The 18,827-nt window shown below is 45.5% G+C and overlaps 1 protein-coding gene across 1 annotated transcript in view; it reads left to right on the top strand.

Annotated features, from left to right (window-relative positions):
* LOC141141307 (epoxide hydrolase 1-like) overlaps positions 1 to 18,827 on the top strand; it is a 24,571-nt gene continuing 5,744 nt past the window's right edge. Inside the window, exons 1-8 of the mRNA XM_073628983.1 lie at positions 1 to 172; positions 9,414 to 9,618; positions 12,997 to 13,177; positions 13,694 to 13,918; positions 14,092 to 14,221; positions 15,596 to 15,672; positions 17,140 to 17,248; positions 17,349 to 17,474. Of these exons, the coding sequence (XP_073485084.1) occupies positions 144 to 172; positions 9,414 to 9,618; positions 12,997 to 13,177; positions 13,694 to 13,918; positions 14,092 to 14,221; positions 15,596 to 15,672; positions 17,140 to 17,248; positions 17,349 to 17,474 (1,082 nt within the window). The 5' untranslated portion in view covers positions 1 to 143. The remainder of the gene's footprint in view (positions 173 to 9,413; positions 9,619 to 12,996; positions 13,178 to 13,693; positions 13,919 to 14,091; positions 14,222 to 15,595; positions 15,673 to 17,139; positions 17,249 to 17,348; positions 17,475 to 18,827) is intronic.

An 18,827-nucleotide genomic window follows, 5' to 3' on the forward strand; every position in this document is an offset into this window, starting at 1 on the left:
GTTATCGCGGAGTTGTCGATATTTTCATTTTATTGTTCTATTTCTCTTTTGTCCTGCACACAGAGGCGGAGGAGAGACGAGAGGCTGACGCACTATTACCCAGACAGCCAGGGGCTAAAGTCCCATCAGATCAGGAAGGCGACATGTGGAGACAAGTCCTTGAGAATGGCAGGTAAGGGGAAAGACAATGTAACAATCTACAGGAAGATCCACTTGTTACATTGTAGTCTGTGGGTTTCTTCTTATATATAAATCCATAATAATATCTCCTGGAGGTGTACATTGTACATTCACAACTTCATGGTTCTGGAAGAAGACAATTCCCCATCAGGTTCATCCTCTCCCAATCTACTAATTTCTGGAGAAGAGGAAGAGAAACCACCAGTGGTGATCAAATATCACCAAAAGAAAGCTCTATTTGTGGGATAAAAATGACAAAATTCATTTGGGTACCTCTTTGCATGACCGCATGTTGCACACCTGCTGAAAGTATGGTCAATAATTCCAATGTGCAAATGGAACGGGCTGGGTGAAACCAGAAGCGTTTTTATTGAAAAGTTTCTGCAATGACACAAATGCATGACCTTTAGACTGATAGACCGGGTAGAAACTGCTGTTGCGTTTATACATAATACTCATAGTTGCCAACTTTGCAAAAAAAAAATTCGGGACACTTTTTTGCATGTAGGCGGAGCCTTGCTATAATTAGGGGGCGTGGCATTCTTTTGTTAGCGGGGCATACCATAACAGAAAAATGCATGGGCGTGGTTTGAGCGGAATAGTGGGCGTGTCTTAAATTGGCGTGGCTCAGAAGGGGTATGGTATGAGATGAATGAGGGATGGAGGGAGAAAGAAAGAAAGAGCGAGAGAAAGAAAGAAAGAGAGAAAGAAAAAGAGAGAAAGAAAGAGGGATGGAGGGACAGCAGGCCCAGATCCTACACAACAGTAGAATTATATGTATTCCAGAAAGTTTAACAATCAGCAGATAAAGATACTCGTGTTGGCGCTTCAATCACATTATGGTGTCAGGATGATTGAAGCGCATTATTTCTATTATTACATTGTAATATAAAATTAAATTATTTAACTCACCATAATGCAGAATCAGTGGAAGCCCTGAGTGTGTCACCACCTGCCACGTCGCCTGCCACCAGATGCCATCAGGTGTCCCCAGCAGAGTCCCCCCTTACACCAGGCATTGCCAGCAGAGTCCCCCCTTATATCAGGCATTGCCAGCAGAGTCCCCCCTACATCAGGCATTGCCAGCGGAGTCCTCCCTTACATCAGACATTGCCAGCGGAGTCCCCTACATCAAGCATTCCCAGCGGAGTCCTCCCTTACATCAGACATTGCCAGCAGAGTCCTCCCTTACATCAGATATTGCCAGCGGAGTCCCCCCCTACATCAGGCATTGCCGGCAGAGTCCTCCCTTACATCAGGCATTGTCAGCAGAGTCCTCCTTTACATCAGACATTGCCAGCAGAGTCCTCCCTTACATCAGATATTGCCAGCGGAGTCCCCCCCTACATCAGGCATTGCCGGCAGAGTCCTCCCTTACATCAGGCATTGTCAGCAGAGTCCTCCTTTACATCAGACATTGCCAGCGGAGTCCTCCCTTACATCAGGCATTGCCAGCAGAGTCCTCCCTTACATCAGGCATTGCCAGCAGAGTCCTCCCTTACATCAGGCATTGCCAGCGGAGTCCTCCCTTACATCAGGCATTGCCAGCAGAGTCCTCCCTTACATCAGGCATTACCAGCTGAGTCCTCCCTTACATCAGGCATTGCCAGCAGAGTCCTCCCTTACATCAGACATTGCCAGCGGAGTCCCCCCTACATCAGGCATTGCCAGCGGAGTCCCCCCTACATCAGGCATTGCCAGCAGAGTCCCCCATACATCAGGCATTGCCAGCGGAGTCCCCCCTTACATCAGACATTGCCAGCGGAGTCCCCCCTTACATCAGGCATTGCCAGCGGAGTCCTCCCTTACATCAGGCATTGCCAGCAGAGTCCCCCCTTACATCAGACATTGCCAGCGGAGTCCTCCCTTACATCAGGCATTGCCAGCGGAGTCCTCCCTTACATCAGGCATTGCCAGCAGAGTCCTCCCTTACATCAGACATTTCCAGCAGAGTCCCCCTTACATCAGACATTGCCAGCGGAGTCCCCCCTTACATCAGGCATTGCCAGCAGAGTCCCCCCTTACATCAGGCATTGCCAGCGGAGTCCCCCCTTACATCAGACATTGCCAGGAGAGTCCTCCCTTACATCAGACATTGCCAGCGGAGTCCTCCCTTACATCAGACATTGCCAGCAGAGTCCTCCCTTACATCAGGCATTGCCAGCGGAGTCCCCCCTTACATCAGACATTGCCAGGAGAGTCCTCCCTTACATCAGACATTGCCAGCGGAGTCCTCCCTTACATCAGACATTGCCAGTGGAGTCCCCCCTTACATCAGGCATTGCCAGCAGAGTCCCCCCTTACATCAGGCATTGCCAGCAGAGTCCTCCCTTACATCAGGCATTGCCAGCAGAGTCCTCCCTTACATCAGGCATTGCCAGCGGAGTCCCCCCTTACATCAGACATTGCCAGGAGAGTCCTCCCTTACATCAGACATTGCCAGCGGAGTCCTCCCTTACATCAGACATTGCCAGCGGAGTCCCCCCTTACATCAGGCATTGCCAGCAGAGTCCCCCCTTACATCAGGCATTGCCAGCAGAGTCCTCCCTTACATCAGGCATTGCCAGCAGAGTCCTCCCTTACATCAGGCATTGCCAGCAGAGTCCCCCCTTACATCAGACATTGCCAGCGGAGTCCCCCCTTACATCAGACATTGCCAGCAGAGTCCCCCCTTACATCAGGCATTGCCAGCAGAGTCCTCCCTTACATCAGACATTGCTAGCGGAGTCCCCCCTTACATCAGGCATTGCCAGCAGAGTCCCCCCTTACATCAGGAATTGCCAGCAGAGTCCCCCCTTACATCAGGAATTGCCAGCAGAGTCCTGTCCTTACACCAGGCATCCCCCAATGGAGCCCCCCCTTTCCTTACATCAGACATCCCCCAATGGAGCCCCCCCTTTCCTTACATCAGGCATCCCCCAATGAAGCCCCCCCTTTCCTTACATCAGGCATCCCCCAATGGAGCCCCCCCTTTCCTTACATCAGGCATCCCCCAATGAAGCCCCCCCTTTCCTTACATCAGGCATCCCCCAATGGAGCCCCCCCTTTCCTTACATCAGGCATCCCCCAATGAAGCCCCCCCTTTCCTTACATCAGGTATCCCCCAATGGAGCCCCCCCTTTCCTTACACCGCCATTACTAAACACAATGGGACAAAATAGCCGGGTGGCTGTCACTAGCATTTGAGCTGCGGTGCCGCCCACCCCCCGCCCCTTCCCACTTCAGGTCACAGATAGGCGGCAGTGGGGCGGGAGGTGGGCAGTAAAATAAGAATTTCCAGGGACATTTCGCGGGAATGGCTAAATCCGGGAAAAGGGTCTAAATCCCGGGAATGTCCCGGGAAATTCGGGACAGTTGGTAAATATGAATACTACACATCTATATCTATAATAATAACAACATACTCATATCCAGGAATAACATCCTCATAGAAAATAATAAACAATTGCACATCTGCTAATATGTTATTAAATCACACACAGCGACAGCAACCTTTATTGATCACAGGGATGTAAATTAAATCAATTTCGCCCTGTTTATAGCCTTAAATATGCTCCCTCTTACCTGCAATGACACAAACACATGACCTTCAGACTGATAGACCGGGTAGCAACTGCTACTCCTTTCCCACCAGAAACAAAGGTCATTCATTAGACTGTGCTCTCTGTCATTCAGGCTTTTACTCTATGCTGCCATCTACTGGTAATTTAATAGAAATGCCATGAGTTTTACTTTCTCCATGACAGAACTATAATCCTTTTTTTGGGGTACCTGATTTTGACATCCCTTACACGCATAATTGTCAGTTAAAATAACGCAGTGCCGTATTGCAAAAAAAGGCCTTGTCAAGAGGGGTGTAAATCTCCTGGAGGCCAAGTGGTTAAAGAAAAATTCTAGGTATGGATATTTTTCCAAAGTTACACTGGTCCAGTGTGGATCAATGTAAGGCTGTTCACACTGAGGAGTTTGTAAAGCACGTTTACGTTAAAAAAAGTGCAAGAAAAGCTCAAGAAAATGCTTCCCTTTAAATTCTATGTACAGTGCATCCAGAAAGTATTTTTTTTTGTTTAAAATCTTTGCAAATTTATTTAAAATAAAAAACTAAATCCCTATACAAAATCCCTGAGTGTCGCGCGGCACTCAGGGATTCTTTGGGGATCCAAAAAAGATATATACTTTATTTATCGTTCCTCGGAGGTGACAGGGAGGGGGGCGGGACGAGCGCGGTCAGATTACATACAGGAGAATCTCCTGTTTACTCGGTGACCTCTGTCAAGATGGGCATGGATCAGGCTGCACTGATGGCAATGGTAAGGCTGCATTCATGGCAATGGTGAGTCTGCATTCATGGCAATGGTGAGGCTGCATTCATGGCAATGGTGAGGCTGCATTCATGGCAATGGTGAGTCTGCATTCATGGCAATGGTGAGTCTGCATTCATGTCAATGGTGAGGCTGCATTCATGGCAATGGTGAGGCTGCATTCATGTCAATGATGAGGCTGCATTCATATCAATGGTGAGGCTGCGTTCATGTCAACAGTGAGACTGTGTTCATGGCAACGGTGAGGCTGCATTCATGTCAAGGGTGAGGCTGCATTCATGTCAATGGTGAGGCTGCATTCATGTCAATGGTGAGGCTGCAATTATGTCAACGGTGAGGCTGTGTTCATGGCAACGGTAAGGCTGCATTCATGTCAAGGGTGAGGCTGCATTTATGGCAATGGTGAGTCTGCATTCATGGCAATGGTGAGGCTGCATTAATGTCAATGACGAGGCTGCATTCATATCAATGGTGAGGCTGCGTTCATGTCAACGGTGAGGCTGTGTTCATGTCAAGGGTGAGGCTGTGTTCATGTCAAGGGTGAGGCTGCATTCATGTCAAGGGTGAGGCTGCATTCATGTCAAGGGTGAGGCTGCATTCATGTCAATGGTGAGGCTGCATTCATGTCAATGGTGAGGCTGAATTCATGGCAACGGTGAGGCTGCATGCATGGCAACGGTGAGGCTGCATTCATGTCAATAGTGAGGCTGCATTCATGTCAATAGTGAGGCTGCATTCATGGCCATGGTGAGGCTACATTCATGTTAAGGGTGAGGCTGCATTCATGTCAATGGTGAGGCTGCATTCATGTCAATAGTGAGGCTGCATTCATGGCAATGGTGAGGCTGCATTCATGGCAATGGTGAGGCTGCATTCATGGCAATGGTGAGTCTGCATTCATGGCAACAGAGAGGCTGCATTCATGGCAATGGTGAGTCTGCATTCATGGCAATGGGGAGGCTGCATTTATGGCAAAGGTGAGGCTGCATTCATGTCAATGGTGAGGCTGCATTCATGGTAATGGTGAGACTGCATTCATGTCAACATTGAGTCTGCATTCATGTCAACGGTGAGGCTGCATTCATGTTAAGGGTGAGGCTGCATTCATGTCAATAGTGAGGCTACATTCATAACAATGGTGAGGCTGCATTCATGTCAACGGTGAGGCTGCATTCATGGCAATGTTGAGGCTGCATTCATGACAATGGTGAGTAAACATGGCAATGGTGAATAAACAGTGAGTAAACAGGCTGTAGATGGGCATGGGTCAGGCTGCATTGATTCATGGCAACGGTGAGACTGCATTCATGGCAATGGTGAGTAAACAGGCTGCAGATGGGCATGGATTGGGCTGCACTGATGGCAATGGTAAGGCTGCATTCAAAGGCTGCATTCATGGCAATGGTGAAGCTACATTCATGGCAATGGTGATCCTGCATTCATGGCTAGGGATGAGCCGAACACCCCCCTGTTCAGTCTGCACCAGAACATGCGAACAGGCAAAAAATTTGTTCGAACACGCAAACACCGTTAAAGTCTATGGGACACGAACATGAATAATCAAAATTGCTAATTTTAAAGGCTTATATGCATGTTATTGTCATAAAAAGTGTTTGGGGACCCGGGTCCTGCCCCAGGGGACATGGATCAATGCAAAAAAAAGTTTTAAAAACGGACGTTTTTTAGGAGCAGTGATTTTAATAATGCTTAACCGCTTCAGCCCCGGAAGATTTTACCCCCTTCCTGACCAGAGCGTTTTTTGCGATTCGGCACTGCGTCGCTTTTTAACTGACAATTGCGCGGTCGTGCGACATGTCTCCCAAACAAAATTGACGTCTTTTTTTCCCCACAAATAGAGCTTTCTTTTGGTGGTATTTGATTGCCTCTGCGATTTTTATTTTTTGTGCTATAAACAAAATAAGAGCGTCAAGAGCGCACGCAATGGCACGGCGGGAAATTCAAATGGACGTACCTGTAAGTCCATTTGCCCAGCCGTGCCATTCTGCCGACGTACATCGGCGTGCGCCGGTCGGGAAGGCGTTAAAGTGAAACAATAAAAGTGTAATATTCCTTTAAATTTTGTACCTGGGGGGGGGTGTCTATAGTATGCCTGTAAAGGGGTGCATGTTTCCCGTGTTTAAAACAGTCTGACAGCAAAATGACATTTCAAAGGAAAAAAAGTCATTTAAAACTACTCGCGGCTATTAATGAATTGCCGGTCCGACAATACACATAAAAGTTCATTGATAAAAACGGCATGGGAATTCCCCACAGGGGAACCCTGAACCAAAATTTTTTTAAAAAATGACGTGGGGGTCCCCCTAAATTCCATACCAGTCCCTTCAGGTCTGGTATGGATATTAAGGGGAACCCAGAGGCCAAAATTTTTTTAAAAAATGGCGTGGGGGTCCCCAGGTCTGGTATAGATTTTAAGGGGAACCCCGTGCCAAAAGAAGCATTTAAATAAAGGAATTGTCAAAAACTGTCTCTTGTCATTTTTAACATTTTTGACACTTTTTTTGTGAAATGGTAGGGGTACTTTTATACCCCCTTACCATTTCACACAGGGGGGAGGGACGGGATCTGGGGGTCCGCTTGTTAAAGGGGGCTTCCAGATTCCGATAAGCCCCCTGCCCGCAGACCCCCACAACCACCGGGCAAGGGTTGTGGGGATGAGGCCCTTGTCCCCATCAACATGGGGACAAGGTGTTTTGGGGGGCTACCCCAAAGCACCCTTCCAATGTTGAGGGCATGTGGCCTGGTACGGTTCAGGAGGGGGGGGCGCTCTCTCGTCCCCCCCTCTTTTCCTGTGGCCTGCCAGGTTGCGTGCTCGGATAAGGGTCTGGTATGGATTTTTGGGGGGACCCCACGCCATTTTTTAAAAAATTTTGGTGTGGGGTTCCCCTTAAAATGCATACCAGACCTGAAGGGTCTGGTATAGATTTTGAGGGGGACCCCACACCATTTTTAAAAAAAAAATTTGGCCTGGGTTCCCCTTAATATCCATACCAGACCTGAAGGGCCTGGTATGGAATTTAGGGGGACCCCCCACGTCATTTTTAAAAAAAATTTTGGTTCGGGGTTCCCATGTGGGGAAATCTCATGCCGTTTATATCAATGAACTTTTATGTGTATGGTTGGACCGACAATTCATTAATAGCCGCGAGTAGTTTTAAATGACTTTTTTTCCTTTGAAATGTCATTTTGCTGTCAGACTGTTCTAAACATGGGAAACATAGGCATACTATAGACACCCCCAGGTACGAAATTTAAAGGAATATTACACTTTCATTGTTTCACTTTAAGCATTAATAAAATCACTGCTCCCGAAAAAACGGCCATTTTTAAAACTTTTTTTTGCATTGATCCATGTCCCCTGGGGCAGGACCCAGGTCCCAAAACACTTTTTATGACAATACCATGCATATAAGCCTTTAAAATTAGCACTTTTGATTTCTCCCATAGACTTTTAAAGGGTGTTCCGCGGCTTTCGAATTTGCCGCGAACACCCCAAATTGTTCGCTGTTCGGCGAACTGGCGAACAGCCGATGTTCGAGTCGAACATGAGTTTGACTCGAACTCGAAGCTCATCCCTATTCATGGCACTTGTAAGGCTGCATTTCTGTCAATGGTGAGGCTGCATTCATGGCAATGGTGAGTCTGCATTTATGGCAATGATGAGGCTGCATTCATGTCAATGGTGAGGCTGCATTTATGGCAATGGTGAGGCTGCAATAGGGAGGGTGAATTTCCCTAACCGAGGCACAGACAGCAATAAAAGCTCACAGGGGGTCTAATCCCTCTCCATCCAGAACCCCAAAAATGATTACTGTATGTCCAGCATAACTCTGCCTCCAGGTACAAGCTAGAGTCCATAGGAAGCAGTTTTGTGTTAAAGTGGTGTTCCACCCAAAAAAAAAAAAAAATACATGAATGTGCCTAAAAAAAAATGTAAAAAAAAATTTGGAATTTTTTTTTTTTTTACTCACCTCTAAATGCCTGTTGCTAGGGGGTCCCTCGTAGTCTGCCTCTTTCAGTGCCTTGGCTGGTGACATCACTTCTCCTCGGCACAGGAAGGGCTCAGCTCTGCTCCCTCCCTCCTGTCAATCATCTGGGACCCATTACAGGTCCCAGACGACTAAGCGGCCAATCATGGCGCGCGGCGACGCTCGCGCATGCGCAGTGGGTGCCCGGCTGTGAAGCCACAGCCCGGCGCCCACAGTTGAAATGCCGGTGCCGCCGAACGGAGGGGGAGACACAGCGGGGCTTCGATCCCCCGCATCGCTGGACCCTGGGACAGGTAAGTGTCCAATTAAAAGTCAGCAGCTGCAGTATTTGTAGCTGCTGACTTTTAATTTTTTAAAATTTTTTTTAATGGGAACTCCTCTTTAAATTCTTTGCTGTAGATAAGCTAGTTTCTGTTTGCATTGTACTGCTGAAGAAAAGCTACATTTGTTTGAAGTTACTTTTGTTGCTTTTTTGAGGACTTAGGACTTTCTGTTTGTTTAAAATGGCTTTGCATGTGATCCAGGAATGCTTGGCATGGTTGCTAACACCCACAAACATCACAAGAGATAGAGTGGTGCCCATTAAGCAGGTAGGCTGGCAATCCAAATGAGCAACATATCATTGCTCTACTTTACAATTACAATGTTGTTCAGTATTTACTGTCAGCATTTAAGCCCTGACGGAGGGGGAGTGTTGAGCCCCCTAAACGTGTTGGCTTTTTCTTGTGTGACTTGTTCTCATATACAATAAAGATTTATTGGACCTAAAATACATAAAACTTTTTACATAACATGTATTATAGATGTCCTTCTAAACTGACCAATTTCTCCTTTTTATAGTGCTTAATGTCAACTGCATTTGTGTTTATACAATTTTAAGTGATGTAATTCTGTTCCTTTACAGGTCGGCCTTCAATGAGCACTGGCCGTACAGCGCTCTGGTTCCAGCTGGGATCGGCGGTGCCGCACTTTGCTGGCTATTATGTGGACGTCAAAGGAAGACTATAGACATAGGGGATGGATGGTGGGGACACGGAGAGAAACCCACCAAGAAGGAAGACACCAGAATCAGTCCATTCCAGGTGGAGGTATCCGAAGATGTTATAAAGGTAAAAAAATATTGAACACCTAATAGGAAACGGCTTTAATGGGCTTTATAAGACAGAAGGTCAGTGCAAAGTATTGTGATCTAAGAACTGGACAGGAGTTATTGTTCTGGTTGCTATGTGAAAGCTCAGGTCTGATGTGATCAGTAGTTTGTGTCGCTGCCCCTCCCACAATGGAGAGATTTTCTGCAGTAGTTTGTGTCCCTGTCCCTCCCACAACCATGAGATTTCATTCAATAGTTTGTGTCTTTGCTCCTCCTACAATGGTGAGATTTCCCAGCAGTAGTTTGTGTCTCTGTCCCTCCTACAATGAAGAGATTACCTGCAGTAGTTTGTGTCTCTGCCCCTCCCACAACGGTGATATTTCCTGTAGTAGTTTGTGTCTCTGCCCCTCCCACAATGGTGAGATTTCCCTGCAGTAATTTGTGTCTCAGCTCCTCCAGCAATAATGAGATTTCCTAGCAGTAGTTTGTGTCTCTGCCCCTCCCACAGTCATGAAATTTCCCCTTAATAGTTTTTGTGTCTCTGCCCCTCCCACAATGGTGAGATTTCCTGCAGTAGTTTCTGTTTGTGTCTCTGCCCCTCCCACAATGGTGATATTTCCTGCAGTAGTTTGTGTCTCTGCCCCTCCCACAATGGTGAGATTTCCTACAGTAGTTTGTGTCTCTGACCCTCCCACAATGGTGAGATTTCTTGCAGTAGTTTGTGTCTCTGCCCCTCCCACAATGGTGAGATTTCCTACAGTAGTTTGTGTCTCTGCCCCTCCCACAATGGTGAGATTTCTTGCAGTAGTTTGTGTCTCTGCCCCTCCCACAATGGTGAGATTTCCTACAGTAGTTTGTGTCTCTGCCCCTCCCACAATGGTGAGATTTCCTACAGTAGTTTGTGTCTCTGACCCTCCCACAATGGTGAGATTTCCTACAGTAGTTTGTGTCTCTGACCCTCCCACAATGGTGAGATTTCCTACAGTAGTTTGTGTCTCTGACCCTCCCACAATGGTGAGATTTCCTACAGTAGTTTGTGTCTCTGACCCTCCCACAATGGTGAGATTTCCTGCAGTAGTTTGTGTCTCTGCCCCTCCCACAATGGTGAGATTTCCTACAGTAGTTTGTGTCTCTGCCCCTCCCACAATGGTGAGCTTTCTTGCAGTAGTTTGTGTCTCTGCCCCTCCCACAATGGTGAGATTTCCTACAGTAGTTTGTGTCTCTGCCCCTCCCACAATGGTGAGATTTTTTGCAGTAGTTTGTGTCTCTGCCCCCCTCCTACAATGGTTATATTTCCTGTAGTAGTTTGTGTCTCTGCCCCTCCCACAATGGTGAGATTTCCTACAGTAGTTTGTGTCTCTGCCCCTCCCACAATGGTGAGATTTCTTGCAGTAGTTTGTGTCTCTGACCCTCCCACAATGGTTATATTTCCTGCAGTAATTTGTGTCTCTGCTCCTCCTACAATAATGAGATTCCTTACAGTAGTTGGTGTATCTGCCCCTCCGACAATTAATCTATTTTCTGCAGTAGTTTCCCGTTATTAAAGTGTCTCTCAAGATTAAAATTCCCAGTTATGATTTATTCTCTATTATGGGGGGGCACCTCTGCTCGGCCTAGTTACAGATTGGTTCCGGATGTGGGGCACAGGAAATCAGTTAAGGACTTCTTTCTCCATCTGTGTACTGGGTGTGTATTGAATGCGGACTGAGCTGTTCTGGGTATAATATCTCCACACACCTGTCTCTGGGCACGTAGAAAAGCCGGTCTGCTTCTGAGGGATGGGCTCTGCCTACACACTCACATCTAGCTGGGTTACGTTTAGGCTGCTGGGTGGACTTGTCCTTCTTTAAATCAAATTTATTGCTCTACCTCTTGGTGGGTTCAGGTTGCCCAGCAATTCCCTTGGCCTTATATTGGTGCTCCTTCCTGTGTTAAATCAATCCCCTTGGTTGGTGACAAAATGTTTACTTTGGTCTTGGGCATCAGGTTGAAGTGGCAAGGTTTCTGGATGAGAACCCATGTTTGGGGAACTTACCATGGAGCGAGGATGGTAGAATGGGCTGGACTTTCTGAGTTCTGGGTTATTTGCACTAATGGAACTGTACTGGATGGCTAAGAAGTATGTGAAGAAGTGGCTTTAAGGCTGTTAATCCCTTGATACTTATTCAAGGTTATGCAAGGTAGGGGGCCTCAGGGCAGGAGTTCATGTGACACAGCATGGCAGAGTTTCTTTTAGGGGACAGGTATGTGCACACCCCATCTCAAGAAGAAGCTGGGCGGTGTGCATGGCAAGTTTACCAGAAACATCCAGGTTAAGCTATCAGGCAGTGAGTTTGGGCTCATCTGGTGTCTGATTTGGACACTACCCCTTCAGGTAGCTCTTGGGCTCAGCTGGGCTGGTTTTGGATGTCCCAACAGTAGATGACTACCTGTATCCTTCAATGAATGGGGAAAAAATAGGAGTTTTGTGCTCACCGTAAAATCCCTTTCTTGGAGTCCATTGAGGAACATAGGTCCCACCATTCTGTGTTTATGAACATGAATATGCTTTGGAACTGCTTTTCTACAAGCAGGGGGATGCTGGGTAGAGGAGGGGTTATCCTGAGCTTACAGATTTTTTTTGTTTGGCAGCGCCCAATCCTCCTGTAGGCAGCATAATAATCCAACAGTATATGACTTCAAAGATCCTATTTTAGCATGGACATCTGGACAGCAAAATACTGTGCTGTTGGAAAACGTCCCATTAAAGGTTGTTGTAGAAGTGCGGGATTTACATTTTAGGATTGTCTTCATCTTGACTCATATATCTAAAGCCCCAATGGCATCACGCCAAAAAAACGGTACAACACAAGACTACAAAGTATGATGCAGATGCCAGTGTTATTCCTGGCACCACATCCCTAATATATTGGTTAGAAGAATAGTCTCCAATCTTTCCAAAGGGCCTGTTTAAAAAAATGAAATTAAAGCCACCCTTATATGTCTGTGCGGCAAGAGGTGGAGACAGGAAAACTTACTGAGACCAAACTAGGATCTCCTCTATCTCCTCCAACAGAAGTGGGGGGCTTACTTGCTCAATATCTACTATGTGGGCCTGTATGGGGGAATGGCTGGATCGTAACATTTGCCAAATAGATGACTGCAAGCAGATACTCACTGGTGGGAACAGAATTATTTGCGGATAACAAAGGATGGCCTGCTTTCCTGTAGAATCTTGAGGTCCCCATTCCCTCATGACCGTTGGACCATAAAAGCTTGCACACATGACGAATGATGGTGCAGAGATCAGAATCAGTCTGGAGAATCTCAGTGAGGTGAGACAGATCTCAGATTTAAAAAAATATATTTAAAAAATTGAATTAGGTGAATACTGATGTATTTCTTTTTCTTTTTCCAGGACTTACATGATCGCCTAGACCACACCCACTACTTCTCCCCTTTGGAGGACTCCCAGTTCCATTATGGGATGAATAGCGAAACATTGAAGAAGGTGGTCTCGTACTGGAGGAATACATTTGATTGGGGAAAACAGGTGGAAATTATCAACAGATACCCCCATTACACCACCAACATTGAGGGTGCGTTCTTATCATTATTGTAATTAAGGGACATGTTCTTTTAATGTTGTGAAGATAAGGAAAAGTAGAAACTTGGCTGAGAACATGAAGCTCTCAACCTTTTTGTAAGTCCTAAATGGAAGAGCTGTGGGGTCACTAGAAAGGATAACACATAAGAGCGCCAAAAGAGGGACCTATATGTAGCAATAACTAAATGTTAGAAACAGCATGGAAAGGTTTCTTGAAAACCACAGACTCCAGTGATATAAAACACCCACAATGTTCCTGGTAGCCATAGACCATGTCATCCTTTCCATGGTTGTACATGACATAATGGAGCTCAGAATACCATTTTTACTCATGGGAAAAGTAAATCTTTTATGGACAATAATAAAGTACGCAGATGATAAATAATAAAGTGTACAGATGGGCCAAGTCTAAGCTAAGGAATGCCAGTGACAGCATGCTCCACCGTTTGCATTAATACCGTTCCCTGATTGCACCTCTGTTTCATGCAGTTTTATATGTCTCCTATAGGACTGAATGTTCATTTCATCCATGTCAAGCCTCCAAACCTCCACGCTGGACAGAAAGCCATCCCTCTGCTGATGATTCATGGCTGGCCGTGTTCATTTTATGAATTCTATCGCATTATTCCACTTCTGACCGAGCCGGGGAAACTCGGCCTGGATGCCAACTTTACATTTGAGGTCATCTGTCCCTCTATTCCTGGATATGGCTTCTCAGAGGCACCACATAAGGGTGAGTTCCTTCTCTGGGTAAAGATGAAATCTGTTATCAGGAATCATAGATTAAAGCAATTGACCAAGCCAGTGGGCAGCTATCTAGAGCTTGTTCCTAAATAAAGTGGGGAGTGATTGGGAATTTTACTTACACTGGAAGCACAATTGTATATCTTAAATTTCCCTGCACAGGTTTTAATGCCATTGGTGCAGCACGAATCTTCTACAAGCTGATGCTGAGACTGGGATTTAATGAGTTCTATCTGCAAGGAGGAGACTGGGGAAGCTTCATCGCCACCACCATGTCCCAGATGAAACCAGAGTAAGCGCGCAGTGCATTTGTAGCTACGATTGAAAAAAAAGCCTTGTTTGGTTTGGGCCCTTTCTTGCAGTGACATGCAAAAATGCACATCTAATGCCCCCCCCCCCCCCCCCCCATCCCACCCTTCCCTTGAATCTTAGCGATAGGAAGAGAAGTTACCAGGGTGAGGGCATGTCCCTAGGGTGAGGCAACCTTACCAGAGTCAGTGTCTCCATTCTACTAGAACCACTAGTGCTATCTCAACAAACTGGTGCCATGTTACAGAGAATTTCCTCCCTCCCTCCAAATACAGTAAAAGCAGCCATACCTAACATGGATGTTGTTCAGGAGATGAGCCAATAAACTATGTTCTCTGTAAATAAAATGTTTCCCCAACATCTGTGTCAAGCATTGTAAAGCTGGCCATAGATGTATCGAAATTTGGTTGGTTTGGAAGGAAAGAGCCAAATTTCGATCCATCTCTGGGTTGGCTGGTTGTACTGAAGTTGATCTATCAATCGACTGCAGTGCAACCAGCCTGTTGGGTTTTTTCATATGATCACTCGGGTCATTGAATTCTGACAGCGGGGAAGCCTCTCGCTGTCAGAATACAAAAAGCGCATCAGGAGTTATTGACTCGTCAACACTGACCCAGAGGCCTGATGTGACCTCAAGGGTTAGGGGGAGCTGACATCCTTCCTTGTAGGAGTGGGATACCAGGCATGGTGGGTGTGATGCAAGAAGAACTGATGGGCGCCAATCGAATGCGAACAAGAGATTTATTGTCTCTTAACAGAACTGTGGGGGAGAGGGTTAGGGCCAGGATACCCTTGAGTAGATGCAAAGATAATTGGCAGACCCTGAGACTTCTATAGGTAGACAGCTATACAGTGGAGGGCCTCCAGCCATATAACACTTCTGTATAGGTAGGACCGCTGTCTCCTACGGCAACTAATCTTGCAACAGTCAGTAAAGGTAGTTGTACATAACTTTTGGTAAAATAGAACAGTTCTTTACTTATCTCACAGTATCCCACTGTAGATCTTCACTCACTGAGCTCCTGATCTCTAACAAGACTTCCAGATCCCAGTCGTCACTGGATCCCCTGAGCTCTTCCACAGCTATCCCGCTGTATACTCCTCAAGCGTCACCCCCGCTATCCTGCTGGGTCCCTGGCTTGGTTGCTTCCCACTTCTTCACTGGCTGGTGAGAAGACTGCTCAGTTACTTGCTTCAGCTTACTCACAGTAGTCTCCGGTAACAAGATGGATGGTCCCTTAGTAGCGACAACTTCCCCTCTACCTCCAAGCCTGATACTGTAGGTGAGGAACCTTTTATCATCACGTATAAGTATAAACTAAAGGAGTAAAGAATAACTAATTTATCCCATGAATAGGCCTATCACCATCTTGAAATTGCAGGTGGAAAGTGATTGGCTCAAAATCAGAAAGACAGCTGCAATTTATTCCTGCTGTAACAGTTGGATCCGACAGCAGCTTTTTCTATAGATGAGGAGGAGAAACAATCTCTGAACAGTTGCGGAGATTGTGAATGTTTTAATCCAAGCATAATAGAACAAGCCCACATTTTACAGAGCCATTATTTTCAAGTCACAAAAAAATATTTTCTCTAAAATTATGGCTAAATCTGTGCTTTTCACCAGTGGTTCTGGATGCACTGATGCCTAAAAGGGGCAAAAAAGCAATGATTTGCATGACTCTGCCTAATTACCTATTAGCAGAGACTTTGCTCCTTTTTTGGGGATTTGTGCTGGAAGCGAGGATGTGAAAAAAACACCTGTTACTAGATGGTATGTCACAGTACTTGTGGGATTTTTGGTTCCTTTTTCCTTTTTTGGTTTCTAAGATGCTGTTGTCAAACTTTTTTCATACCCAATGTCTAAAACACCTCAGGTGCAACAATAAACTCCACCCAAACAAATTAACACTAGGGGCTTTCAATGCCATTTGGGTGACAATTGCTTGTCTAGCAGCCCTCCAAAGGGCCACAAGGAACCCTCAAACTAGTTGTCTGTTGACTTTAATGCGGTTCAAATTGGAAAAATGTAAATTTGAACTCTAGAAACGCTGGTTGAATTTGAATTTTGCCTGAATCTAAATCTCAGTATTACTTATTACTAGGCTACTAACACACACAGTACATTGGCTTATCCTCACAAATGGTGCTTGTAAACAGCGGTGTGCCCATTGTTGTGTCAGTTTCATATACAAATTCACGCAGGCTCAGTTACACTACTCCTTATTGCCATGATGGGTCATACAGGTCCTCACACTACTTCAGGTTGTTGTGATCATTCATACAGGTCCTCTTGCTACTCGTGGTCCACGTGATGGTTTATACAGGTCTTAACACAACACCTGGTTGAAATGATGGGTCATACAGGTGCTCACACTACTCCTGGTTGACATGTTCAGTCATATAGGTCCTTCTACTACTTCTCATAGAAGTGTTTGGTCACACATGTCTTCACACAACTCCTGGTTGACATGATGGGTCATACAGGTCTTCACACAACTCCTGGTTGACATGATGGGTCATACAGGTCTTCACACAACTCCTGGTTGACATGATGGGTCATACAGGTCATCACACTATTCTGGTTGACATGATGGATCATACAGGTCCTCACACAACTCCTAGTTTATGTGATGGGCCATACAAGTCCTCACACTACTCCCGATTGATGTCCAGGGTTATACAGGTCCTCACACTATTGATTGATGTGCTGGGTCATAAAGGTCCTCACACTACTCCTGACTGACATGATGGTACTCCTGACTGATCATGCATGTACTTTAACTACTCCTGGTTGACATGATGGGTCATACAATTTTAGTTACACTACTCCTTTTTGACATGACAGGCCATACAGGTCCTCACATTTGTCCAATATTCTGTAAATGTTCTCTCTCTCTCCAGGCTCTGCTCTGAATGACTCACCTGCTGGACTGGCTGCCTATATCCTGGAAAAGTTCTCCACCTGGACCAATCCAGACTATCGAGAACTGGAGGATGGTGGATTGTACAGGTCAGAAACATCACATAATTTTACATTATTTATGGAACAAAAATGATATTTCTAATCAAATAAACTTCAGGGAAATCATTTGTAAATGTTTGTTTTATAGGAAATACTCTTTGGATGACCTTCTCACCAATGTGATGATATATTGGGTCTCAGGATCCATCACATCTTCCATGAGGTTTTACAAAGAAAATTTCGCCCATGACTTCCAGGCTAATCTAATCGTACGGTATGTATTTAACAAATGACCTAATAACTAAACGAATAACCAACCAATGAGAGAAATTATGAAACAAAACAATCAATTAATTAAGCTAGAATCATTGAGTGAAGCTTTGATGGTTGGAAATCCTGAAATTATCAATGTACACAGTGATTATTATTACACAGGATTTATATAGCAGCAACAATTTGTGCTTCACAATATAAAAAGAAACAGTACAGTTACAATACAAATCAAGACAAGGTTCTTAGGATGGCTCTGCTCCTGAAAGCTTACAATCTAAAGAGTAAGGGGCAAGCAAGAAAACGTAATAACTGAGTGGAGTTAAATTGATGGAGAAAGTAAAAATTCAGTTGTTAGGTTGGGGAGGTTTAGGCTGTCCTGAAGAGATGAGTTGTCAGTGTTCACCTAAAGGCCGACAGAATAGGAGAAAAAAACAGAAAAACTGCGCTAGACTTATGAGAGAACAGAGGCTGCAACTCAAATGTGGAATACACACAATAAACAGGTAGAATGGAAGAGGTTGCGCCCAAAAATTGAGATTCGTCTATAGATAACATGATTTAACACAGTCCATAACTTCAATTCTTGATTTGTACCACAGTGAGTTCACACATAATAAAGAAAGTGCCCGACACCATATAAATTGTCTGCTTACCAGATAGTAGGCAATATAAAGCGATTGGCTGTAACCCAGCCACGGCCCCCATTGAAAACATCACTTATGACGAAACGCGTCTGGGAGGGCACGCACTGACGTCACCTCGCTGTTTGTGAGGAGGACGGGCTCCTGTGTTTGCCGGCCGGCACTTGTTTTTAATGCAAAGTTTTATTCACTTATGTAAGTGTAATACTTTTTGTACTTTATTAAACCTGTTAGACTGTATTATGCTATGGTCAGTTTCTCTTTTCATTGGACCCACCTGGAGTACATCCTTGTTATGGCCACGATCCAGTGAGACGCTTAAGCGTGGCTGGGTTACAACCGACAGAATAGGAGGTTAACTGATTTGGGTCGGGAGCTCCACAGGTTGGGAGAGGCTTTACAGATGTTCTGGAAGAGAGCACGGGAGATGAGGGAGCTGGAGAGCAGGAGGTCTTGGGGAGGAGTAAGGAGGATGGTTTTGGTTGGTATTTTAAGACAAGGTTGGCAATGTAGTTTGGGGCAGAGCTGTGGATAGCTTTACAGTGTATATGTTGTTAGTATTTTCATATTATTTGTTGGGCAAGCATGTGGAGGGAATGGCAGAGAGGGGTTTGTAAGGTGGATGAGTCTGGCAGCAGCAACGAGGAGGAGGGAGTTGCAATAGTCGAGTTGAGAGATAACAAGGGAATAAAATGGTAACTTGGTGGTGTCAT

The sequence above is a fragment of the Aquarana catesbeiana genome, linkage group LG04 (assembly GCF_042186555.1).
Source record: "Aquarana catesbeiana isolate 2022-GZ linkage group LG04, ASM4218655v1, whole genome shotgun sequence".
NCBI classification, from domain to species: Eukaryota; Metazoa; Chordata; class Amphibia; order Anura; family Ranidae; genus Aquarana; species Aquarana catesbeiana.